The following is a 27,289-nucleotide window of genomic DNA, read 5'->3' on the forward strand; positions in this document are numbered from 1 at the left end:
TCTGCAATGAGAGTAAAGAGGAACGGAGACAAGGGGTCCCCTTGCCGAATACCTCTTGTGGCGTTAAAATAACTGCAGGGTTTTCCATTCACAAGAACGGAGTATGACACATTGGAGATGCAGCTCCTCATCCAAAATTTCTAGCGTGTACCAAAACCCATTTTATGAAAAAGCTAATCAATTAGTTTCCAATTCACACGATCAAAAGCTTTTTCAAAATCGAGTTTCAGGACAAATCTGGGCATTTTGGATTTTTTGAAGGAGTCCAAAAGTTCATGTGCAGTCATGGCTGAATCAAGGATATTTCGGCAATAGATAAAAGCACACTAACTAGGGCTGATATTTTGGGAAGAAAAGATTTGAGTCGATTGGCAAGAATTCGACCAATGATTTTGTAAAAACTTGTGGTGAGGTTGATAAGTCGGAAGTCTTGAGGCAAGGTAGAGTTTGTTTTTTTCGGAATAAGCGCAATGAAAGAAGCACCCATAGCTTTGTGAGTGATGCCGACTTGATGAAAATTTTGAACAAAAGCAAATACATAATTTTTTACATCCTCCCAAAATTTGTGATAGAACTCACCGTTGAAGCCATCAGGACTAGGAGCTTTATCATTCGGAAGGCCAAGAGAGGCAAGTTCGAATTCCTCAGTACTGAATGGTCTTTCCAAGAAGTCTGCATCCGAAGAGGAAATATGCTTATAATCAAGTTGGTAGAGCGTAGGACGGTAGCGTTCCTCTGAATAAAGATCTGTGAAGAACTTCATAAGAAAGTTAGCAATGGAGGGGCTATCCATGATCACCTGATCCCCATGACAGAGAGATGTGATATAGTTAACCCTCCTCCTGGCAGAGGCAATAGCATGGAAATTTTTTGTATTTCCATCCCCCTCGGCCAGCCAATGAAATCTGGCTCGTTGTTTCTAGTACAAGGTATCATTTCGAAGAAGATTTGATAAATCGATATTTAAATTGTTTCTGAGAAATAGATCAGGGGAAGAAAGGGACCTTTGCTCTTTGAGGAGATCCAACTCAGATAAGCGGCGGCAGATCAAATTTTTTCGAGAAACAGCAGCAACACGCTGATTGAGAGGCCATTGGCAGATCTTCACCTTCAAAGCTTTGAGTTTCAGGGGGGGCGCCCAACCCGGGTTAGGGTGTTGAGAGAGTTTTTGCCACCATCTAGCAAGATTGGATATGAAGGATTTAGAAACGATCCACGAGTTCTCAAATTGAAACGGAGATCAGCCCCAAGCAGGGGGATGAGTGTTGATTTGGATCGGCCAATGATCAGAATCAATTTTATTGAGGACTTGGCCAGTGGTGTTGGAAAAATTTTGGAGCCACTCATTGTTGCCAAGGAAACGATCAAGTTTGGAGAGGACAGGGGGGTTTTGGCTATTTGACCATGTGAATTTTTTTTCAGAGAGAGGTATTTTGGAGAGTTCAAGACTACTAACGAGATCCGAGAAGGCTCGCATAGTGGAGGTGGTTCTAATGGCAGGAGGGCATTTTTCAGAACATTGAAGGATGGCATTAAAATCCCCAACCAGGAGCCAGGGTAGGTCCCAGAGTTGGACGAAGAGAAGGATTTCTTCCCGAAAGGAGGTGCGACTACTGTAACGGTTTGGTCCATAGATGCCAGTTAGGGCCCAAGAAGTCCCCAAGGAGCGGTCACGAAAACATATACCAATAGAGAAAAGACCAGGATGGGAGAGATTAGCTTCAACAGAATTTGGGTTCCAGAGGACAAGAATACCTCCAGAATGCCCAATTGCATCAACTTTTGCCCATTCAGGATTAGAATCATACCATAGTTCCCAAGCAACAGAATTATCAAAAGATTGTAGTTTGGTTTCAACCAATATTACAATGTTTGGCTTACATTCAAAAAGGGCCGCCTTGATGATTGCACGTTTCGAGCGTTTAATTTGATCGTTTAATTTGACTCAGATTCTCTATTATAAATAGAACCTAGTGTACTCAATCCCCTGTAAACAACAAGTATGCCTTTAATATCTATGGTTGCAATTAATCATTCTTACAAGGGTAATTTTAGAAACTACCGCTAACAATATGTAATTTTATTGATTGGTAATGATTTTTAAGTTAAAGCATCATTGGAACAATTTCTCCTTGTGCTTTTATGTGTTTGTGTCTTTTTTATTAGCTTGCATCTTTCTAGTAACTTTGTAAGAAAGTAGTTAAAGCTATCTCTCCAACTCCTCTTTCCTCCAAACCCCCACCAAAATCATGTGTTGTTGTATTTCTTTGTTATATTTTACAAAATGATTTGCCTTTGATCATCTATGTATAGGTAATGGTGATGACTCCTCAGATACTCTTGGATAGCTTGAGGAATGCTTTCTTGACTCTTGATAGGGTATGTCTGATGATTTTTGATGAGTGTCATCGAGCCAGTGGAAATCACCCATACACGAGAATCATGAAGGTATGTAAAAGTAGCATTTATAGAGCACACATACATGGAACTGATGCAGAACCAACTACACTATAGATGTTTATAGACTTTCTTTTGATAGAAGTCAAAGTAGTTGTTGGAGGGTAGTAAACCCTTTGTGTTATGCGCTCAAATTGGTTGCTTATGTGTGTGGTGCATCAATAGTTTGATAATGGTTTTGGTGTGAAAACATCTTCTTTTTTACTGTGGTTTGTTATTTTGAGATGGACCGCACCCTACTTCATTGTGGTGTCTTAGGAGATCCTTATATAGGTCTGTCAGTTTGTTTTCTATTTGCTAGGCTAGTTTATTGTGTTGGCTGGAAGATGAGGAGTGTTGGAGGATATACAACCTCAATGTCAAGAGCTCAAGTGGCAACGATCTATGTCTGCATACGGCTGAAGCTTATTACTTGGTTTAGGCTTGGAAAGATCATTTGCTTGTTAGTTGAGATTGTTAGAAAAATGTAGTCCAAAGGTCATTTTCGGTGTTGTCTTTGAAGGGTAGTTTAATATTTAGATCCCTTCCCCTTAGGGTGATATATGTGTCCTTGTGTTATAGTTTCTCTTATTTGTTATGAATTATACTATTTTATGTACTTTAGAAAGAGAGGAGCATTTATGTTATTTTCTTCTGAAGCAATGATAAAGGGGATAAGGGTTGCACACTGCTCCTAATAATGCTGCTTGAATTCTTGTGCGCTTGATTTTCCTGCTTCTGTATTCTCCCTCTAATTTTCTTTGCAATTCCACCTCATAATCTTGCAAGTTGACATGGTATATGAGGAAGACATCTGTTCTATTGGGCCTAGTTTGTGCCCCGATTAGTTTGTACACCATTTGTGTTATTCATGTCTTAGCTTCGTTGACCACTCCATAGATTATTATTAGAAAATGTCATGTGGCTATTAGTTGGGAAAAACCTCCTAACTACAGCTAGTCATTTTACGAGATCCAACTTTAATAGAACCCTTACCTTTTCCTAGTAATTTTGGTTGGACCTTGATTCAACTTCAATGGTAGTTAATGCTATCTTGTTGTCTCACAATTCTTGCAGGAATTCTATCACAATTCTGGCCATAAACCAAAAGTTTTTGGAATGACAGCTTCTCCAGTAATTAGAAAAGGTAGATTCCTATGTTGAAGCCACTATTACTTTTTTTTGAATGAAGATGTATAAAAGGCGCTATTACTGTTTCAAAATGGTGATTTATTAATAAAATGGATGAGAGGAATGCCCTCAAACTCTAAGGGGGATAGAACCCTCTTGTTTATCGAATTTTAAAATACTTGAAGGGTACCCCCTATAAAAGGCTTGTTATATAAAAAGCATGGATATGTAAATGTTACACCTTCTTTGACATGGATTTTGTTGGCTCCAAGGTTAACAAAAGATTTACCAGTGGTTTTTGTACCTTTGTCAGTTAGAAACTTGGTGTTTTGGAAAAGTAAGAAGCAAACTTTGGCTGCCAAAATCAAGTGTTGAGAATGAGTATCAAGCCATGGCTCCTACTGCTTGTGAGATGATGTGAGCTAAATCAGTTCTTCAAGAATTTGTTTTAAACATATCGAACTGATGCCAATGGCTTGTGACAATCATCCAACAATATATAGTGCCAATAGTCCTGTGTTCCATGAGAGAATAAACCATATTGAGGTTGATTGTTATTTCATTAGAGACACTGTTATGCGAGGATTGATATCTAATCCACATCTGAGGTCTACTACGTAGTTGGACGATTTATTTACTAAAGATTTTTTTTTAAACAATTTGATGACGTTTTTAACAAATTGGGGACGTTGGATATGTACCCTCCAACTTGAGGAGTGTGAGAAAAGCTAGGAATTTTTTTGTTATCCTTTTGGTTAGTTTATTTCATAGTTATCTTTAGAGCTTAGTCTTATTTATGTTCACCTCTTTTAGAGAGGTCAAAATTGTCTTTTTTGTGAAAGTTGTAAACCTAATCTAGCTCGACGTGGGGAGAGAGCTTCTTTTTCTCTTTCACCTTATGTAAAAGTTTTTCTTCTCCAAACCCTGATGATTGTAAGTCATTTTCTCTATCATTTTTCTTCCTTTTCTTTTGGCAAGCTTAAGATTCTTGATGAGAATTCCAGATTGTCATTGTGGTATTTTGTACCCCATTTTGATTACATCTCAGGCTTAATGGCTTTTGTTTGGTTTATGTTCTGTCAAGGGGATTGTTAGTGGTATTGTTTTTTTTTTTTTTTTTAAACGATGCTGATTTTTATTAAGACAAAAGCTCAAAAGAGCATATTACATAGGAGGGAATCCTTCCCATACAATGAGAGATTGCTGGGAAGTTCTGAATTTTGCCAATTTATCAACCAAAGTTGGTTGATCTAGGAATGAGATTCCAATTACAATGTGTAGAAGATACAATGTCAGCAATATTATCAGTGATTGGCTAGTGGCGCCAAGGGGGGAGGTTGTCCTTGGAACACCAACTAATAACCGTCTTCGAGTCGCCTTCAATGATTAACTTGCCATGGAGATGATCCCTAACAGCAGAGCACTAACTTCAGCAGTATTAGAATCGGCAATGCCCACCAGACCGGCATAAGAAAGAATAGGGTCTCCATTGTGACCTTTGAACACACCACCTACTCCTGCTGGTCCAGGACATCCAATAGCACTACTATCAAAATTTAGTTTTATGCAGTCGCAAGGGGGAGGATCCCTGATAGCCATACTCGAAGCTCTGCTGGGGCCAGACATATGAGCGCTCAAATTCCAATTTTCCCGAAGGGAAACCCCCGATAGAGTGGCAAAATCTTTTTTGTATGAAGCCAGCTCGAGATGAGGCCAACAGCATGAGGAACCGTGTTGTCTGGGGTGCTATCTTTGGAGTTAAATCTCTGGTTATTCCGCTCGAGTCAAATACACCATGGAACATGTGCAAGACAGACCGAAATAATTAACTTGCCCGGCCGAGGAAGGAGAATCCCTCGAACCATCTCAAAGGTGCCAAAGAGGTCTTGATGTAGCCCCAGTTAGAGCCTGATTTTCTGAAAGATCTTCATCCTAACTTGCCACAAAAATCCACAGTGTAAGAGGACATGCTGGACTGTCTCTTCGCACACCACAAAGGCGACAAGAAAGATCGGGGGCAGTGAAGACTCTTCTATAAAGGTTGTCTGAAGTAAGAATTTGTTCTCTGATGGCTGACCACACGAAAAATTTGATTTTGCTTGGCACTAAGAGTTTCCAAGACAGATTCGCCTTGTGGTCATGAGTACTGTATTCTTGCTTTCTGATATGAGAGTAAGCCGAAGTGACAGTGAATCGACCATTATTACTGGGCTTCTAAATCAATTTATCAACTGAGTGCTCCCGGATAATAGTACTGCTAAGTTTGGTAAGGAGAGAGCAAAAAGCCAACGATTCCTCATCATTTAATCCCCGACGGAACGGAAGACTCCACGAGTGATCACTCCATGAATCAGCCACAGAGCAAGAGAGGTCACTTGCCACCCTATGCAGCCTCGGGAAGTCCTTCGAGAGAGATCGGGGGCCACACCATTTGTCCGACCAGAAGAGAAGGGTCCTTCCATTGCCCCCACGTGAAATGAGGTAGCATCTCTGAATACTGGAAGGAGCTTAAAAACTGATTTCCATATTGGGGATAGGAGGTGAGCAGTGCCACCCTCTCTCCACCATGCACCCGAAAACTGGAGGTAGAATTTCACCATATTCCTCCATAAACTGTTATGCTTGTTATTGAAATTCCAAATCCATTTGAGCATTAGAGCTTTGTTCATTTCTCTTGTAGGCCGGATGCCCAATCCTCCCCTATTATGAGGCATGCAAATATCATTCCAACTGACCAGATGGTATCTGAAGGTATCTTCTGAGCCTCTCTTGTTAGTGGTATTGTTAGTAGGATAATGTTGAAAAATCCTTCGGTCATTACTCGGGAAAGTACTTTCTAATTTCAATGAGCCATCTTGGGATGGACCTACAGAAAAAGTTATCAATCCTCAATAACTTAACAAAACTTTGGGAACTTACTAGCATTAAGGAGAGGACTATTGGTGGTTATCTCAATCACCCCTTTGAAAGAGTGGCATTTACCCTTTTGTTCCTGTATTACAAGAAACTCCTACAAGCACAAGCCTCTTTTGCATTCTCAATCCCTTCAGATGGGGAATGTAAGGGCGGGTGGTGAAAGCATAAGAGGAAGAAGTCAAAGAAATAGGATACAAGTAGGAATGACCAACCTTTTTGTTAGTGGGAATAAACCCACCTAGGTTAAAGCTTCAAAAACTCTGCAACTATTAGTTGGGAAAAAGTCTCAGAGCTGTTTTGGCATGGAATTAGACCTAGACCCATCTCTTAACAAGGAATTAGAACTAGAGCAGGACATTTATTCTATTGGGCCTAGCTTTTACCCTGTTTATATTGTCCTTGTCTCAAACCCCTTGTTTTGGAAATATCATATGCTATTAGTTGGGAAAAAGTCTTCTAATGAAAATGGTCAAAAAGAAAATTATAAGTTATGGACACAAATGATAGGCCGATAAGGCCCAGAAAGAATATATAAAAAAAAAAAACGAAAACAAATATAATTAGTAAAGTAAAATCTATGTTGGAAAATCCATATTGACAACAAGATGTTGGAGAGATGCCCCCCTCCCTTTACTGAAGAATCCACCACTGAGTTTCCCAAGCAATGAACATGACTCCAAGATACCTGAATTGTTGTAATTAATTCATTAAGTTGTAGAAAATAATTATCAAATCTTCATGGTGGATCTGCCACGGTTGTGCCCTAAGTAATGACCACTAAGGAATCACCCTCAGTGATAACTGGAAGTGAAAATTTTATTTGTACAATCAAAGTCCTTGAAGTACAACCTAACTTCTGCATTAGTTGAATCAGTTTCTGTATTGGGGCCTAAGAAGGAGAGGATATGGAGATCCCTCATGATTTCGAGTAACTCCTCCAAAAATAAAAAGTACAAAGAAGTACAAAAAATAAAATCAGCTGAAGCTGAAACAGGGATGAGGAATCCATTATTGATAGAATTTTTTGCATAGAGCTAAAATATCATACTAGGCATCCAGTATCTAAGTGGGGCTAAATCTCCCTAATACATTGATAGGTCTGATGTACTTCTACACCAAATAGACCATAACTCTCATCTGAAGTTTCAACATTATCTGTTTTTTTTCTTTTTGATATTGTCACTTTGTGGTACTCATTTTTTGGATACCTTCTCATATTTGTTGGGTCTATGCTAATCCCAGGTGTGTCCACAGCCATTGATTGCGAGACGCAATTAAGTGAACTGGAAAGTATCTTGAATTCTAAGGTCAATGATATACCCATCCCCTTTTTTTGTCTGTGTGTGTGGGTAAGAGAAGTAGAATGAGTAACAATTGTTTCTTATAGGCCAGTTTTATTACGAACTGCCACTGAGATAAAATTCTCATGCTTCTGTTTCTTTTAATGGTTCATCTGGTTCAAGTGACTCGACTTGCTCTTAACTTATTATTTCATCTCTGTTTTAGATATGTTTGGCAGAAGATCGAACTGAAATTGAAGAATGTGCACCCTCAGCTCAGGAAATTAATTGGTATTATGATCCTATGGTCTTTCATCATGAGGAATTGAAGAAGAAATTAGAATGTTTATGGCAAAAGGTTCCAGATCTCTTTTTTATCTTTTAGGGAAGATTTCCACTTATTTGTAATGTATTTGAATTTGAGGCAAGATCATTTCTCATTTAGTCCTTCTTTTAAAACAGTTTGATGCTTTAGTTGTTCATTTGCAAGGATCGCCAACATATCAATTCAAAGATACAGTTGAGAGCTTGAAGGCATTAAGAAGGGATTTGGAAAATTACCATGCAAAAATTTTATACTGTTTGGATAATCTTGGTCTTACATGTGCCTATGAGGTATGACCGTTTGTTATTATTTGTTTCTAAATTAGTGTTTGCTTTATTTCATTGAATAATAAGGGTAATTTTGTAATACTGATCTCTTAGATGGTTTCCAGCTAAATTAGTTACTAGAATTCTTTTTTAGCAGCTGATTTCAATATAAAAAGTCACATTTTAGGAGGGTCAAATTCAGGTGGGCTGCTTCTTGGATGGTCTTGCTCCAGGATATGAAGTTGTACACACCCAATTACTTGCTGATCATGATTTACCCACTCTCGAGAAGGCATATAATTGAGTTCTCAGAGCCAAGAATGTTGTTGTTCCTAAAGTAATAGGGTGGTTAAAGGATCAAAAGTTGTTGCTCTTAACCTCAAGTCTGCCCCTACTCAAGCTAAAGCATTTAGAGGACGAGGGGGAAGTAGTGGAGGTAGGGGCATAGTCGAAACTATTGTGGACATGGCCGAGGCTATGGAGAGTGGAAGTGTAATCTGGGAGACCTAGCTGTATGTAGTAAGGGCATTTTGGACATTTCACTCCTATCAATTTACCCCTCTAGGACGAGGAAAATTGTTTTGAATTACTTAGTAGTTGGTTAAATTTAAAGTTTTTATGTCTTGTAATTAAGAGTTATGGATAGATTAGTATAGAGGGGTTAGGGGTGAGCATTGGGTCGGGTTTCACACGAAATCTGACCCGACCTGACCTAGCCAGTTTAGGAAGGTGTATCCCCATAACTATCTCAAAGGTGCCAAAAAGGTCTTGATGTAGCCCCATTTGAAGACCAATCTTCTGAAATATCTTCATCCAGACTTGCTATGAAAAGTTGCAATGTAAGAGAACATGTTGGACTGTCTCATCACACACACCACAAAAGGGAGTAAGAGCAATCGAGGGCGGTGTAACTTCTTTTATGGAGGTTTTCAAAAATGAGGATTTATTCCCTGATGGTCGTCCACATGAAGGATTTGATTTTATTAATCACTAAGAGCTTCCATGCCAGGTTTGCCTTGTGCTCATGCATGTTGTAATCTTGTTTCTAATGTGAGAGTAAGCGGATGTAACTGTGAATCGGCCATTAATGTTGGGCTTCCATGTCCGTTTATCAACTGCATGCTCACGAATAGTAGTGTTGCTGAGTCTGGAGAGGAGAGCAAAAAATAGTAGTTTCCTCATCATTTAATCCCCGGCGAAACGTAAGACTCCATGAGTGAACTCTCCAAGAATCAGCCACTGAGCAAGAGAGGTCCCTCAACAGTATTAGAATTGGCAATGCCCACTAGACCAGCATAAGAAAGAATAGGGTCTCCATTGTGACCTCTGAGCACACCAACTGCTCCTGCTGGTCCAGGACATCCAATAGTACTACCATCAAAATTCAGTTTTATGCAGTCTCAAGGGGAAGGATCCTAGATAGCCATACTCGGAGCTCTGCTGGGGCCAGACATATGAGCGATCAAATTCCAATTTTCCCGAAGAGAAACCCCCGATAGAGTGGCAAAATCCTTCTTTGTATGAAGCCAACTTGAGATGAGGCCGACGACATGAGAATCCGTGTTGTCTGGGGTGCTAGATTTGGAGTTGAATCTCCGGTTATTCCGCTTGAGCCAAATGCACCATGGAACATGCGCAAGACAGGCCGAAAGAATTAACTTGCCCAACCGAAGAAGGAGAATCCCTCGAACCATCTCAAAGGTGCCAAAGAGGTCTTGTTGTAGCCCCAATTGGAGCCCGATTTTCTGAAAGATCTTCATCCAGACTCGCCACGAAAATCTAGAGTGTAAGAGGACATGCTGGACTCTTTCTTCGCACTCACCCCAAAGGGGACAAGAAAGATTGGAGGCAGTGAAACCTCTTCTATGAAGGTTGTCTGAAGTAAAAATTTGTTCTCTGATGGCTGACCACACGAAAAATTTGATTTTGCTTGCCGCTGAGAGTTTCCAAGTCAGATTTGCCTTGTGCTCATGAGTATTGTAGTCTTGCTTTCTGATATGAGAGTAAGCCGAAGTGACAGTGAATCGGCCATGTAAGAAAGTAAAATAGAAGAGAAATTGAAGAGAAAAGAGAAGAAAAAGACTCATTTCAAAAAAAAAAAAAAAAAAAAAAAAAAAAAAAAAAAAAGAGAAGAAAAAGAGAAAGAATAAGGGAGAAAGGGCTGTCATACAGCCTGCTGGATGTGGAAAAAATCTACACCCCATCAGGTTTTATTTCTCTTGCAAGTGTTTTTACAAAAAGACCAAAAAAACTTAAAGGATTTATACATGTATGTATAAAACACCCTTCTAAACCCACAGAATTTACACAATAACCACACCTCTTTAGATACTCTAATCTGAAACCTTTTGTCTGACAAATTATAGCTCTATTCACATGAGAAATTACTAAAATACCCCTGACTTTTAGGAAATCTTAGATAATGATGGATCATAAGCATGCGTTGATTGTTTCCTTTTGAAAAATTATTGCTTTAATATTACTTTATTTTTTTACTTCTCACAACTTTATTTACTAATTTTTCTGTTTCTTTCTCTTATTAAATGCTCTGGTATTATTTTCCATAGGCTGCTCAAGTTTGCATGGGAACTGTCCATGATACAAATTCTTCAGATGCATCTGAGTTTTTTGGAGCAAAATCTATGCAATGTAAAGATTTTCTTCAGGAAGCATCACAAATTATTGAAGAATATGGACAACATGGTATTAGACTAATATTTGGTGCCTCTATTTTGGTTTAGGTTTTAATTCTTTGAGCAACATCTGTTGGTGAGTTCTTTTGTGGGCCAACTTAGTATTAAGTTTTTTTTTTTTAAAGAATGGTCAGAATTTCATTAAGAGAAAGGTGAATTACAAAGAAATATTTTCTTTTGGAGTGTGAATATTCAATAAAACAGGAGAGAAATACAATTACAAAGAAGTATGATTACAAAAAACTGAAAAAATCTTGCAAACAATGCAGCCAGAAAAAAAAAAAACAAAAGCCTTCCATCACATCACTAGCTAAAAATAAGGAAAAGTTGTTAGAGAGTAAAAATTCTCTCCCTTGTTCCAGCTATACATGTTCCACAGGCAGAAGAGGATTTCGGTGGCTGATGCAGCCTGTGATGGTGGGTGGAATCTTCATCCTCGTCGGGGTCTATCGTATCTGGAAGCTTTGGAGGCTAGTCGTCTGTTGGACACTAGTCAGCCAACCAGGATTTAGGCTCACAGCCAGGACAAGGTAATTTGGTGGCCTGATAAGAGTGGCACCTTCACGGTCTCCTTTGATTACCTCGTCATTAGGGGATGGCTCACTCATAGTCTGGGCCAGAGAGGTGTCTTTCACTTGGCGGCTCAACTCTCCTCCCAAAGTGAAGTTCTTCATGTGGAGCACCGGCCTTTACAAAATTCTTTCAACAAATAATCTCAGGAAGCGTGGCCAAAACGCAGTGGATACCACTTGCCCTTTTTGCAAATCTATAGAAAACTATCAGCCACCTGCTCCACTTATGCCCCTTCTCGTGGGGGATTTGGACGTCGATTCTTGGCCGTATTGGTATTCAATTTTGTATTCTTACGGATCTCATCACCATTTTTCGTATGCTTCTTGGTTCTTGTGTTGCCTTCATTTCTTGGGGTCTATGGAATGAACGCAACCGGCGGCGATTTAACACCAAGTTTGAATCCCCTAAGAGAATTGTTGAAATCATTTCGAGGAATATTTCTACCTGGCTTCACACAAAGAAAGTGTCCCCCCCCCCCCCCCCCCCCCCCCCCCCTTCTTCTTTGGATCCTCCATTAGAGACAATTGGCATTGCCTTGCCCAACTCCATTCGATTTCGAAGCCTCCTGCTGCTACCAAGTGGACCTCGCCAAAGCACTGTGTCCTTATGTTAAATTTTGATGGCTCTTCACTTGGCAACCCCCGGAAGGCTGGTTTCGGCGGAGTTGTTTGTAATTCTTTGGGTAATCAGATCGTCTCCTTTGTTGGCCCTCTCAGTATTGCGGACTCCACGACGGCTGAACTTCACGGTCTCCTCAATGGACTTCGAGTATTCCGGGACCACTGCAGTGGCCCCATTCACATCAAGGGCGATTCCAAGGTGGCGATTGGTTGGTGTGCGAGATCGTCCGCTCCTCCCTGGCATCATTGGGACTCTTTTTATGAGATTATGGAAATTGTTAGTTTTTAATTGTATTTGGTCTCACATCTTGAGATCTACTAATTATGTGGCCGATGTTTTGGCCAAGCTGGGAGCCTCTTATCAATCTCTTGTTGTTAGGGGTTCACTACCCTAAGGTTGTGTTCTTCTTTTCTCTCTCTTAATAAAATCGCCTTTCATAAAAAAATAAAAATAAAATAAACTCGTTGTGTTTGGGAGAATCGTCCTATTGAGCTTTGCAAAGATTCTATGCTTAATTGGGAAGATGTCTCCTAACTTATGCCAGTTATTTTTGGATGGATCGGAATCCAACTTGAACAATGGCAATCACTCATTCTAGTGCATCAATAAGGTGGGTAATGACCAATCGGTTAGATTTTGGGAAGATTGGTGATCAGAATATATGCCTCTTCAGAACTCTTTTCCGAACCTCTTCCGAATTTCCAGACTGAGGAGGAGCTTAGTTGCTGAAGTCGCCAGTAATGGGGGATGGAACATTCACCCTCAACACGGTCCATCAGACGTAGAAGCTTTGGAGGCCAGTCGCATTTTGGAAGCAATTCAGTCGACCAGGATACATGCTAGCAGATCTGATAATTAATCTGGTGGCCAAATAAGAGTGGCTCTTTTTCGGTGTCCTCCTGTTGAGTTCTTTTGCCAAGGATCTTGTCACCCAATGTTCCCTTCTTGATTCCAGCGTTGGTGGTGATTAATTGAAGTGCGTATTCTTCGGTTGAGCATCGGCTAGTTGCTGATGATTTCAGTGAGAGAGATAGGATGATTCCGTGAAGAGAATGGAGATGATGATGAATCGCGTGAAGATAACCCGAGCGTAAGGATGAGCTGATTTCTAATTTTTATCTACTGTAGCTAAGACCTAAGTTTCAGAAAATTCTCTTTTTTTTTTCGATTCATTCACGCCCCTTTATAAAACAGGGGCGTGCTTTAGAAATCCAGCATCAAGAGACCTGGATTTCATACATATTACAAACCTGCCATGCTTTTCATGATTCCAGAAATATTACAAACCTGCCATTAAGTCAAAAAATCCAAAAAATACACAAGTTACCCTCTTCTTCTATCAGCTACTCTTGATGGTATGGAGTCCATAACATCACCCCCTCCTGGGGAAAGAGTTTGTCCTCAAGCTCAAAGGTGGGGTAAAGGGGCCGGAACTGCTCGAGGGGTTCCCATGAGGCGGGAAACAATTCGGCTTCAGACCACCGGACGAGGAGCTCCCAGGAGTCGTGTGTGCGGCGAGCCTGCAATACCTGTGCTGGGGAGGGAAGCGTACGCCCTTCATGGAGTGGAGGCAAGGGTGTATGCAGCATGGGAGAGTCGCCGCGAAAGGGCCTCAAGAGAGAAACATGGAAGATGTCATGTATGCTGGCGTCGGGGGGGAGCTGGAGGCGATATGCAACACTGCCAATGCGAGCTAAGACTCTGAAAGGTCCATAATACCGGGGAGAAAGTTTGTGCGCCAATAGAAGTCCCGACTAAGATGAAAATAAGGTTTTTGTTGGCCCTCGTGAGTACCATCATGGATGGAAGAGAGAATGCTGGTGATGAGAGGGGACGTGTGCAGCAGAAAAACACAGTTCTTGTAGAAGATAAGATGGTCTTTAACTGTCCACCTTGCCCTGCGCAATTTTCAGTAACAACTCAAGAAGCTCAGGATGTTGTTGGGTCTCACCTCGGATGGAATCAAGCAAAAGAACCCGCGGCCGGTTGATAGCATGCAGCTGAGGCGCAACAAGTCACAGCGGGACAGCGCATCTGCGCCTCGGTTGAGGTGGCCGGGAGTGTACTCCACCTTGAAATCAAACCCCATGAGTTTAGTGAGCCAATGTTGCTGCAGGGACGTCGTGAGGCGTTGCTGTAGCAGGTACTTTAAGCTGCAATGGTCTGTCCGGATCACAAAGTTCCAACCCCACAGGTAGGGCCGCCAAACCGATGAGTTCCCGTTCATAGGCAGCTAACTTGTGGTGGTGCGGGGCCAATTGGCGGCTGAAATACGCGATGGGATGGCCGTGTTGCTGTAGAACGGCGCCAATGCCCCCACCTGAAGCATCACATTCAATGATGAACAGTTTCGCAAAATCTGGAAGTTGGAGAACTAGGGCAGAAGCTAAGGACTGTTTCAGCGTGTGGAATTGTACTGGCAACCGCTGTCCAGGTGAAACCATTCTGCTGGAGCAAGCTGGTCAGCAGAGCGGCGATCTGACCATAATCACGAATAAACTTGTAGTAGTACCCCGACAAGCCGAGAAACCCCCACAAGGCCGTTACCGACTGCAGAGTAGGCCATTCCAGCACCGACTGGATTTGGTGCTGTCCACTTTCACCCCGGTTGCTGAGATCACGTGACCCAAGTAGGCGACCTCGGAGGTGCCTATCGCACATTTGGATTTGTTGAGGAATAAGTGTTGAAGATGGTCGTCCCAATGTTGACTATAGATCAAGATATCGTCAAAAAACACAAGAACAAACTTGTGGAGGAAGGGAAGAAATACCTCATTCATCAACGCTTGGAAGGTGGACGGTGCATTGGATAGACCAAAGGGCATCACCAAGAACTCAAAGTGACCATGGTGTGTCCGGAAAGCGGTTTTCTCCACATCATCAGGGTGGACCCAGATTTGATGGTAGCCGGATTTCAAGTCCAGCTTCGTAAAAAGTGTGGCACCATGAAGTTCGTCCAGCAGTTCATCCACCACGGGGATGGGAAATTTATCCTTGACCGTGCGAGCGTTGAGCTCCCGATAGTCCACACAGAACCGCCAAGACATGTCTGGTTTCTTGACCAACAGCACGGGTGAGGAGAAAGGCGAACAGCTGGGCTGAATAAGGCCTTGAGTGAGCATGAGTTGACACTGCCGCTCAAGCTCGTCTTTCTGCAAGTGAGGATAGCGGTAGGGGCGCACGACCACTGGTTTGGTGCCCAACTTCAACCGGATACGATGGTCACACGACTGTATCGGCGGAAGAGCAGTAGGTTGCAGAAATAATTCAGCGAAGTCCTCAACGAGCTGGGTGAGCTGCAGGCCATCAGAGTCCAGCACATGAAGAGTTTGCAAAGTGCGCTAGAAGGGGGCATGGATGCCCTGAAGTGTGAGCTGTTGTGGACCCTGGGTGAAGGTCATAGTAAGGGACTGAAAGTCCCACAAGATTGGCCCCAACCGCTGCAGCCACTTAATGCCGAGGACTAGATCAAAACCAGAAAGTGGAATCACCAAAAAATCTGCAGTGAAGGGGTGGCCGTCAACCACAAAGGGCACGGCGGAGCAGACCCCTACGCTGGTAATTTTGGCTCCATTAACGACTGCAACTGATAAACCCGAGTTATGCTGAAGGGGCAACCCCAACTGCTGGGCTGCTGGCAGGCTCAAGAAGTTGTGTGTGCTGCCGGAGTCAACCAGTGCCAGCAGCATACGAGCCTGGATGCCAGCATATAGCTGCATCATATTGGTGTCGTGTACCCCCGTCATGGCATGGAGAGAGGGCGGGCTCGGCCTCATCCTCGAGGGAAGGGTCAGCTGCTGAATCCCTGCCCTCTAACCCAAACAGCCGCTGGCATAAGTGGCCTTGGACGTATTTCTCGTCGCAATTAAAACAAAGGCCTTGTGCTCGCCGCTGACTCATTTCAGATGTAGAGAGGCGTTTCGCATAGAGAGGCGGAGGAGTGGACCGGGGAGGCACCGCGGGATTGGAGGTGGGGGGTGCTGGGCGCAGGGGAGGGCTGTGAGCTGGGGCTGTAACAGTGCTGGGCGCAGGGGAGGGCTGTGAGCTGGGGCTGTAACAGTGCTGGGCGCAGGGGAGGGCTGTGACATGCGGTGCGGCCAAGGTGGGCGGCGCAGCAAGGAGTCCCTCAGAAGTCGGTGTTTAGTATCCAGTGTCCAAACCAAGTTCATGGCATGGGTGAGGGAGGTGGGGCCAAGCAATTCTACGTCAAGGCGTAGAGGCTCGACCAACCCAGCAATAAACAAGGGAAAATGCTGGCTGGGACGCACATGGCTACGGGCGCGGGTGAGACGCTCCTGAAACAATTTCTGATAGGCCTCAACGGATCCGGTTTGTTTAAGATTAACCAAATACCCAAGAGGGTTGGTGTGGGTAGGGGGACCAAACCGCAGCATACATTCAGCCTTAAATAAGCCCCAGTCATACACTTGATGGTCCGAATCGAGCATGTGGAAGGCGGCTAGAGAGACCCACTCCCCGGCCGGAATTCGTTGATGCCAAAAGAAGTGGTCACAGCGATGCAACCACAGTAAAGGGTCATTGGAACCATCATATGTAGGAAATTGAATTTTTGTGTACCTTGGCACACTGGAAGCGGCGGTGCTGTGAGAGGCCCTTGGGTGGAATTGTTGTGGACGCAGGGGTGGCCTTGGTGGGGGAAACTGAGTAGAGTAGTCTGTTGGGCGTGGGAGACTGAGGGGATGGGGAGCTTTGCGGGGCCCTTGTGCTTGGAGAATTTGGCCCACAGACTCCTAAAGTTCTTGAATCTGGGACTAGAAAGCAGCCACGGAAGCTTGGAGTCCATCAACGGTAGGACGTAGATCAGAGGAAGAGGAAGAATCATCCAAGGCGGTCCCATCTGATACCAAGATGTTGAGTTCTTTTGCCAAGGATCGTGTCACCCGACGTTCCCCTCTTGATTCCAGCGTTGACGGTGATTAATTGAAGTGCGTATTCTTCCGTTGAGCATCAACTAGTTGCTGTTCAGCTCAGAGAGAAGAGCGGACAGAGTTGTTGATGATTTCCATGAGAGAGATAGGATGATTCCGTGAAGAGAATGGAGATGATGATGAATCGCGTGAAGATAACCCGAGCGTAAGGATGAGCTGATTTCTAAGTTTTATCTACTGTAGCTAAGACCTAAGTTTCAAAAAAATTCTCTTTTTTTTCGCATTCATTCACGCCCCTTTATAAAACAGGGGCGTGCTTTAGAAATCCAGCATCAAGAGACCTGGATTTCATACATATTACAAACCTGCCATGCTTTTCATGATTCCAGAAATATTACGAACCTGCCATTAAGTCAAAAAATCCAAAAAGTACACAAGTTACCCTCTTCTTCTATCAGCTACTCTTGATGCTATGGAGTCCATAACACCTCCACCTATATTGCTATTTGTAGATGGCTCTCTCACAGCTTCAGACATGTAGTGGAGTTCACCTGGCACCTCAACGCCCCCCCAAAAGTAAAGTTCTTCATGTGGAGCACCTGCCTCAAAAACACTCTCTGCTGACAATCTAAGAAAACGTGGCCAGCTTGGGGTGGATCCTATTTGTCATTTTGTCATGTAGTTGAGGAAACTGTCAGCCACATACTCCTTTCATGCCCTTTCTCATGGGAGATTTGGACGTCGATTATTAGCCACATTGGGTTCCAGTTCTGCTTTCCCGTGGATCTTCCCGTAGCCTGTCGGATGCTTGCAGGGACTATCGTTCCCAGTCTTGGGAGAATAATGATCTCGGCTTGATCGGCTTTCATTCCTTGGGGGCTCTGGCTAGAGTACAATCAAAGGAGATTCAATGCCAAGTTCAATTCCCAAGAAAGAATTGTTGAAACCATCTTAGGTACTATTACTACATGGCTTCACTCTCGGAAAACCTTCTCCCTCTTCTCAGGATCTTGCATCAGAAACAATTGGGATTGTCTTACCCAGCTCCGTACGAATTTTAAATCCCTAGTTGTTTATGAGTGGAACCAACCACCTGCTGGAGTCCTTAAATTAAACTTTGATGGCTCCTCCCTCGACAACCTTGGTCTAGCTGGTTTCAGTGAAGTGGTTCGTGATTCTTTTGGGAACCAAATCGTCTCTTTTGCTGGCCCTCTTGGTATTGCGGATTCTATGACGGCTGAGCTACACGGTCTTCTTAATGGGCTATGTGCTTTCCTCGATCACTGTGTTGGGCCCATTCACATTGAGAGAGACTCTAAGGTGGTAATCTACTGGTGCGAACATTCTTCAGCACCCTCGTGGTGTCATTAGGATACTTTTTTTGTGGAAATTGTTAGTGTTAAGGAATAGTCTCACATGGATTAGTGAATACAAAGATCTTGAGTTTATTAGTTTGGAAAGAGGTTTCTTAAGTTGGCTAGTCATTTTAGGATAAGGCCTTCGACCCAAATTTAACATGGTGTCAAAGCGGGTACTCATATGTGGGCCTGCACCTAAACTATCTACTTGTAGAGCCACAAAAGAGGGCATGCACCTAAATTATCCACTTGTAGAGCCACAAAAGATGGTCTACACGTGATGGGGAGTGTTAAGGAATAGTCCCGCATGGATTAGTGAGTACAAAGATCTTGAGTTTATTAGTTGGGAAAGAGGTTTCCTAAGTTGGCTAGTCATTTTAGGATAGGGCCTTCGACCCAAATTTAACAATTAGTTTGTTTGATTGTTTTTGGTCTCAAATCCCAAGATCAGCAAATTTTGTGGCCGATTGTTTGGCCAAGCAAGGAGTTTCCTTGCAATCTCTTGTTGTTAGGGATAGCTCCCCCTTTTCTCTCTGTTTCTTTTAATAAAATCATCCTTCTTAAAAAAAAAAAGGGTGGGTAACACTTGTTGAAATTTTAGGTTCCTATATTTTGTGGTTATCTGAAAATAGACAAAGAAAGGAAGTGACTTGATGCTATTTTAAGGTTTTATAGGTTTTAGAAATTAAGAATAGAAGCTGACATTAGGAAGAAAGAATGAAGGAGAAGACGGACGAGAGCAAAAAACAGACGGTTATCAAATATGAAGTAACACTGCTCAGCTCGTAATTCTTTATAATGAGTTTGCTTACAAAAAGATTAAAATGCCCTTGACCCTTGACTTACTTAAAGTGAAGGCATTGCTTTAATTAAATAAACTCAGCAAAGCGTGGTGAGGTTATGATAAATAACTTATGGAAGCTTTGTAGTATGGTTGAGGAGAATGCCAATCATTCTCCTTCATTGCCCTTTTAGTTGGCAAGTTTGGAATTTTGTGCTACGAAAGTTTAACATTTTCACCTGCTTTCTATGATCAGTTGGGGAGTTAGTTTGTCAATTCTTATCATGACCTTTTACTGAAGAACGACAAAAGTTCTGGCAATTATCTTTAGCAGCTATTCTGTGGAGCTTGTGGAAAGGGAGAAATTCCAGGACCTTTAACAGTATTCAGCAATCAGTGGGAGGAGTCATTGACCAGTCTATTCATTAATTCGTTCATGGCTGCATTCTCTTGCCTAGGGTGATACGTATGGCTTCAACTATGAGGGGGCTAGAAAAAATTGCTGAACAATAATCTGAGTTCATTTTAAAAGAGCTCTAATCTCAGCTTCAACTGTATCAGATCTACCAATAGGACCTGACAAAGCAAATTTGACTGCACCAGAATGATCTTCAATTACCCCACCTACACTTGCCCATGTGGAGTAACTATGTAAAATGTCTTTTCTTTCATAAAAGTTTAGACAACTTTTCTCTTCTTCTTACACTCCCTCCTCTTTTCTACTTCCTGGATTGCTTCTAAAATCTTCATGTTTAACTAGGAGAACCCTGCCATTCAGATACATAAGCAAGTTGATAAAGAAAACTTCTCCTTTATACAGTCAAGTCCCTAATAAGAAAATTTTAAAATTGATTAAGTCTATTGATTTGGAATATAAATATAAACAATAAAGAAGAGGAGAAGAATATGGAATTGCTTTAATGGAGTAAGTGTGAAGATATAATCATCACCATTTCAAAAAAAACTTCGCTCTAATACTCATTCAGGGTTCAAAAAAAATATATATGGATATGACTAAATTGCTACAGGTTTGTGGCTTAGTCAAACAGTACAGAATTGCTATCAATCTACACCTTGTAAAAAAATAAGTACATATTGTTACCTTAACATCTTTGTGAACACTGCAATTGTTGTTGTTCTCCAATATCCAAAGTGACAACTTTTTTTCATTAATGCAGATATTTTCCAGGCAGATAATGACTGGTCTTCGGCCATGAAAATGGGCTACTTATCTCCAAAACTTTATGAACTGATACACATTTTTCAATCATTCGAGTGAGCGAAATCTTTGGATTACCATCCCCTCTTATCAGTCACTTTATGTGTCCTGTCAAAAAAAAATTCTCACTTGCATAGCATTCATTATTTTGGTTGCAGTGGGCCAAATCATGTACTCTGCCTGATCTTTGTGGAAAGAATTATCACTGCCAAAGTGATTGAACAATTCATGAGGAGGCTTTGTAATTTATCTCATTTCACATTTTCATATTTAACGGGAGGAAATTCATCAAAAGGTTCACAAACTCCAGCTATGCAAAAGAACATATTGGATTTATTTCGTTGTGGGAAGGTACTCATTGCGATCTAGTTACATAATCTTTTACATCGTTGTGGGAAAGTATGTAACAGCTTACACCAATTTTTTATCTTTAGAAATATTACACTTTTTAACAAGAAATGCACTGCTATTTTCCATACATTTATTTCCGACAACGAAATATATCCAGGTGAACCTTTTGTTCACTACTGATGTGGCCGAGGAAGGAATGGATGTGCACAACTGTTCCTGTGTAATACGTTTTGACTTGCCAAAAACAGTTCGTAGCTATATTCAGTCACGTGGACGCGCTCGACAACGTGAATCTCGTTATATTCTAATGTTAGAAAGGTACAAAAGATCTACTCACTTCTGGTGACGTGTTAACTTCTTATTCTTTTATTTAGATTGGAATTGAAATCAAAATCCTAAAACTTTCTTTTGGTGTTTCAGTGATATGATTGCATCATGCACGAGAAACTGAAGATTTTTTTCATCCATGCTTTTTTTTCCATTGGAAATGGTCTTACAGAAAAAAATACTGGTTTTTATTTCATTATTCTGCCTATTAATTCTGATAAAACTATCTTTTCCAGGGGACAAATTAAGCAAAGAGAACTGCTTTTTGATATAATAAGGAGTGAACTTTCAATGACTGATACTGCGTTAAATAGAGACCCTAGCATATCTATTGCCGATATGTATCACCCTGACATGCCAAGCTTTTACATTGTTGAGTCAACAAAAGCAACAGTTACTGCTGGTTCTAGCATTGGTCTTATTTACAAATATTGTCAAAAGCTCCCCAAAGATAAGTATGGTTCTCATTGTCCTTTTTTGTTGCTATTACTCCATTCCATTTTGATAAGTGCTATTTTAGCATTTTAGTTTCCTCTGTAATGCTTTCCTCAGGTACTTTCTTCCAAAACCAGTATTTGTATGTGACTTGGATCAGGGGTCTTACATTTGCACATTAACTTTACCTCCAAATGCTGCATTTAAAAAGATAGTGGGTCCACCAAGCAAAAGGTCACACACTGCAAAGCAGCTTACATGCTTGGAGGCTTGTAAAAAACTACATCAAATGGGTGCACTTGATGACCATCTGCTCCCTGTAGTTCAAGACCCTTCAGAAAATGAATCCAAGAACAGCTCTAAAGGGTTCATTGTTGGTGCTGGTGAGTAGAAAAGAGACAAATAAATATTTATAATATTCTATATTTCTAAACCAAATGTTTGAACTTGACTTTCTGTTTTTAACCAAAGGTACAACAAAAAGGAAGGAATTACATGGGACAAGCACAATTCATGTCTTATCTGGAACTTGGGCCCAATACCCCAGCAGTGTTATGTTGTGGGCATATAAGCTAAATTTTTCATGTGACCGAGATAACTACTCTGACTTTGTACTCCTATTGGAGGCCAATCTAGAAGATGATGTTGCAGGTGTAGAAGTAAACCTTTATCTTGTCAACAAGGTGGTCAAAACTTCAGTCTCTCCTTGTGGACAAGTTCAATTTGATGCAAACCAGGTCTGCATTCAATGTCTCTCTCTGGTTTTATGTTTTTTTGCTCTTTTCTTCTATCTATTTATTTCCCATGTTCTGCTTGCAGGTGAAGATAGCAAAACGGTTTCATGAACTTCTGTTTAATGGTTTATTTGGAAAGTTGTTTGTTGGATCCAAATCATCTGGATTAGACAGAGAGTTTCTGCTCAAAACAGAAAATAACTTATTGTGGAATAGTTCAAATATGTATATCCTTCTACCACTTGACACATCGTGTAATGAAAAGTTGGCCTTTAACTGGAAGGGAATTTGCTCGTGTGCCTCTGCAGTGGAATTTTTTAACAGTTTTTCCTCCCACATGCGCACATTCTACTCCATTAGTAATGTTGCAGACATTGACAACAAATCAGACATTATCCATTTAGCTAATAAGAGTGTTCAAAGTAACAACCTCAAACAAATGGTGGTTTTGGCAATTCATACTGGGCGAATCTATTCCATTCTAGATGTGGTGATCGGGACATCTGCAGAGACACCATTTGAATCTGATGGGAAAGTGTCAGAATTTTCTTCGTATAGGGAATACTTCAGCAAGAAGTGGGTAGTTGAGTGCATTTTGAATTTCTCATCTTGTTGCTTTCATGTCAAAGGAATTTAGCTTATAGAAACAGCATGATGTGTCCAGATATGCAATTGAGCTTCAGCATCCACAGCAGCCATTGTTGTTACTAAAGCAAAGTCATCATGCACACAACCTTCTCTCATCAAATTTAAACAATGAAGGTTTGTTGGTTATATGTCAATTCACTTTTTACAGCTTTTTTATTGACCAACTAATGAATATATCATTCTTTCCCAATTTTTAGGGGCAACTACTCTCAATTTGATACTATCTAAGATACTTTCTTAATGTTGTATTTTTGTTAGCAGATGGTGCTATCTGCAAGAAACAGAAGGGTTCTAAAAACCATATGCAAGTACCAAAGCAACAATCTCATGTTCACATGCCTCCAGAACTTTTATTCTGTATTGATGTTTCTATAGATGTTTTAAAGTCTTTTTACTTGCTTCCTTCTTTGATGCATCGATTGGAATCCTTAATGTTGGCCTGCCAATTGAGAGAAGAAATTGCTTGTCATCCACACAATAGCCATATACCTGCATCACTGGTTTGTCAGTTATTCCCTTGGAAGAAGTTTTTGTGTTTCTACAGTGATAAATTGTTAATGGAAGTGTTTTGGTGCTTTAGATTCTAGAAGCAATCACCACTGAGAGGTGTTGTGAGGACTTCTCTCTGGAGCGCATGGAACTATTGGGGGATTCAGTGTTAAAGTATGCAGTGAGCTGCCATCTCTTTCTAAAATATCCTGAAAAGAACGAGGGAGAGTTATCTTCTCTCAGACAATGGGCTGTTTGTAACTCAACCCTCCATAAATTGGGGACCATTCACAAGTTACAGGTGCACAAGTCTTTCTTTATGCTCTATCAGTGTTCAACTTTGTAAAATCTTGAAACATGAAAGTACAATGGAGAGAGAGAGAGAGAATTTGGGAAGAAGCTGCTGCACTTCCTGGCAGTCTTGTTTGGGGTTAAAAACCACATAACCCCTTTATTAAGTCACCTATGTGAGATTTATGTAATAAGACCAAAAATGCCCCTCATCAACTACACGACCTATAAAGCTCATAATAAACTGTAATGAAAAGGAAAATGACAGACTATACCCACATAAGACATAGCTTAAACTAAGAGGACATAATAACATAATTATATGTGGTGATTGCAACTTGTCGCTTGTTTATGTGGTGATGAATTCTACTTTCTGCGTTCAGCAGTTTCTTGTCTCTTGTTTTACTTTCTATTAAAAGTAAGGTGCTGCTACTGCAGAATTGAATTTAAATTAGCCAAGTAATATCCTCCATCCATTAAACACAAGACCTAGAGCTTTTTGGTTATCAATGTTTGTCTGATTATGTTAGAAGTTTCTCTGCCAACATTGATTGCTAGAGTTTGTTTTCTGCTACTTCTGACAGCAGCTTAGTGTCTTGCTCACATGGAGCTCAGTATGACTTGGAAAAGGCTTTTACATGTGTTAGTCTTTCAAAAATTCCACTAAGTACCTTTCCTATTTGTATTTTGTTATTTCAACACTTTGGAGCAATGCCAACACATCCATTACGCACAGCAACACTTTCTTACATGTCTTCTCTCAAGAATTGAAGGGTGTACATGTGTGATTTGCTGCTATACAAAAGAGTAAGTCTAACTAGAGTCGATGAGCATGACCTTCCTTGTCTTCGGTTTCTATCAATGCTACGGGCTATGGCAAGTTAAGAAATAGCAAGGGGTTGAGTTCTTGTCTCAATGTACAGTAGATGTCAATCCTCTTGTTGTTGGGAGTATGAAGTCTTGTTGTTTGGTTAGGGAGATGTTTTAAGTTGGGTCCTTTGACTCATGGTTCCCCAGCTTGAGGGGGAGACATATAATTTAGTATAGTGGTGCTGAAGCTTACAGTGAAGCTTGTTCAAACAATGAAAGATTGCTAGGAAGTTCTGAATTTTGCCAATTTTTCAACCAAAGAGTTGGTTGATCTAGAAATGAGATTCCAAATACAATGAGTAGAAGATACAATGTCAGCAATACTATCAGTAATGGGCCAGTGGTGCCAAAGGGGGGAGCTGTCTTTGGAACACCAACTAATAGCAGTCTTTGGGTCACCTTCAATGATTAACTTGCCATGAAGATGATCCCTGAAGATTTGGAGGTCGAATAGCAAAGCACTAACTTCAACAGTATTAGAATCGGCAATGCCCACCGGACCAACATAAGAAAGAATAGAGTCTCCATTGTGACCTCTGAACACACCGCCTGCTCCAGCCGGCCCAGGACAGCAAATAACACTACCATCAAAATTCAGCTTAATGCAGTCGCAAGGGGGAGGATCCCAGATGGCCATACTCGGAGTTCTGCAGGGGCCAGACATATGGGTGATCAAATTCCAATTTTCCCGTAGGGAAACACCCAATAGAGTGGCAGAATCCTTCCTTAAATGAAGTCAGCTCGAGATGAGGCCAACGACATGAGAAGTCGTGTTGTCTGGGGTGCTAGTTTTGGAGTTGAATCTCCGGTTGTTCCGCTCGAGCCAAATGCACCATGGAACATGTGCAAGACAGGCCGAAAGTATTAACTTTCCCAGCCGAGGAAGGTGAATCCCTTGAACCATCTCAAAGGTGCCAAAGAGGTACTGATGTAGCCCCACTTAGAGCCCAATCTTCTGAAAAGTCTTCATCCAGACTTGCCACGAAAATCCACAATGTAAGAAGACATGCTGGACTGTCTCATCGCACTCACCACAAAGGGGACAAGAAAGATCAAGGGCGGTTAAGCCTCTTCTATCAAGGTTGTCCGAAGTAAGAATTTGTTCTCCGATGGCCGACCACACAAAAATTTTGATTTTGCTTGGCGCTAAGAGTTTCCAAGCCAGATTCGCCTTGTGCTCATGAATTATGTAGTTTTGCTTTCTAATATGAGAGTAAGCAGAAGTAATAGTGAACCGGCCATTATTGTTGGGCTTCCAGATCAGCTTATCAACTGAATGCTCCCGGATAATAGTACTGGTGAGTCTAGTAAGGAGAGAGCAAAAAGCCAACGATTCTTCATCATTTAGTCCTCGACGGAACAGGGACTCCACAACTGATCACTCCATGAGTCAGCCACAGAGCAAGAGAGGTCGTTTACCACCCTATGCAGCCCCGGGAAGTCCTCCGAGAGGGATTGGAGGCCACACCATTCATCCGACCAGAAGAGAAGGGTCCTTCCATTGCCCGTGTGAAACGAGGTAGCATCCCTGAAAACTGGAAGGAGCTTGAAAATTGATTTCCATATCGGGGATAGGAGGCGAGCGGTGTTGCCCTCGCTCCACTAGGCACGCGAAAACTGAAGGTAGAATTTCACCATCTTGTAGGCCGGATGCCCAATCCTCCCTTATTATGAGGCATGCAAATATCCTTCCAACTAACCAAATGGTATATGAAGGTATCTTTTGAACCTCTCCAGAGAAATCGCCGACGGATGACATCAATTTTGGAGCAAATGGAGGTCGAATAGTGCATAAATGATAACAGATTATTTGGCAACCCAACCAGACAAGACTTGAGGAGAGTGAGATGCCCCGCTATAGATAAGAGTTTACCCCTCCAAGTGGCTAGCCTCTTTTCAAATTTCTCAATGAGGGGGGACCATAGTGACGCCGAAGGCCGAGAATCAAAAAGTGGGAGCCCAAGATATGTAGCTTTGCATATTTCCCACAGAGCATCCCAAGTAGTTTGCCATATCCCCAAGCCCAGTTGGATCAATGTGGTAGCCAAGAAGAGTGGTTTTTCCCCAGTTTATGTTCTGACCGGAAGCCAATTCAAATAATCCCAGAATAGCATGCAGTTTTATGATATAATCCATAGTACCAACCCCAAAGCAAATAGTATGATCCGCAAACTAGAGAATCGAAATATCAAAGGCTGTGTAATCTGTCGTGGGGAGAAGCCATCCCATGTTCTTGGCCGAGTAGATCAAGGAGGATAGATATTCTGCTACCACGTTGAAAAGCAAGGGAGAGAGGGGGTATCCCTGTCTGATTCCCCTGGTTCCCTTAAAATACCCACAAACTGTTCCGTTGAGAATGACGGAGTAGCTTGCAGAGGAGATGCAGCTTTGGATCCAGAAGCGCCAATTTCCCTGAATCCCATCTTCCCCAGGAGGGTGTCCAAAAACTTCCAGTTAACTCTGTCAAATGCCTTTTCAAAGTCAAGCTTGAGGATGAATCTGGGGAGCTTGCAGACCTTGAAATGATGACTAAGTTAATGACATGCCATGGCCGAATCAAGAATGTTTCTTCCCTTAATAAAAGCACTTTGGCCGTGGTGAATGGCAATAGGGAGGACTACCCTATCTTTTTAGGGATGTGGGCAATGAAAGAGGC

The 27,289-nt window shown here is 41.7% G+C and overlaps 1 protein-coding gene across 2 annotated transcripts in view; it reads left to right on the forward strand.

Moving 5' to 3' along the window:
* LOC137953141 (endoribonuclease Dicer homolog 3a) overlaps positions 1 to 27,289 on the forward strand; it is a 61,954-nt gene that overhangs the window by 26,396 nt on the left and 8,269 nt on the right. Inside the window, exons 4-19 of one of the 2 annotated variants that reach the window (XM_068800379.1) lie at positions 2,314 to 2,448; positions 3,514 to 3,583; positions 7,726 to 7,790; positions 7,990 to 8,121; positions 8,226 to 8,378; positions 10,922 to 11,057; positions 20,448 to 20,544; positions 20,647 to 20,839; positions 20,997 to 21,157; positions 21,403 to 21,621; positions 21,719 to 21,984; positions 22,073 to 22,338; positions 22,421 to 22,911; positions 23,000 to 23,097; positions 23,245 to 23,483; positions 23,564 to 23,773. In XM_068800379.1, coding sequence (XP_068656480.1) covers positions 2,314 to 2,448; positions 3,514 to 3,583; positions 7,726 to 7,790; positions 7,990 to 8,121; positions 8,226 to 8,378; positions 10,922 to 11,057; positions 20,448 to 20,544; positions 20,647 to 20,839; positions 20,997 to 21,157; positions 21,403 to 21,621; positions 21,719 to 21,984; positions 22,073 to 22,338; positions 22,421 to 22,911; positions 23,000 to 23,097; positions 23,245 to 23,483; positions 23,564 to 23,773 — 2,931 coding nt within the window. The remainder of the gene's footprint in view (positions 1 to 2,313; positions 2,449 to 3,513; positions 3,584 to 7,725; positions 7,791 to 7,989; positions 8,122 to 8,225; positions 8,379 to 10,921; positions 11,058 to 20,447; positions 20,545 to 20,646; positions 20,840 to 20,996; positions 21,158 to 21,402; positions 21,622 to 21,718; positions 21,985 to 22,072; positions 22,339 to 22,420; positions 22,912 to 22,999; positions 23,098 to 23,244; positions 23,484 to 23,563; positions 23,774 to 27,289) is intronic. The other variant, XM_068800380.1, reaches the window with a different exon arrangement.

Source organism: Aristolochia californica, unplaced genomic scaffold (genome assembly GCF_029961685.1).
Source record: "Aristolochia californica isolate CCGP_79_NKW_82.1479 unplaced genomic scaffold, dmAriCali1.0.hap1 SCAF_16, whole genome shotgun sequence".
Lineage (NCBI taxonomy): Eukaryota > Viridiplantae > Streptophyta > Magnoliopsida > Piperales > Aristolochiaceae > Aristolochia > Aristolochia californica.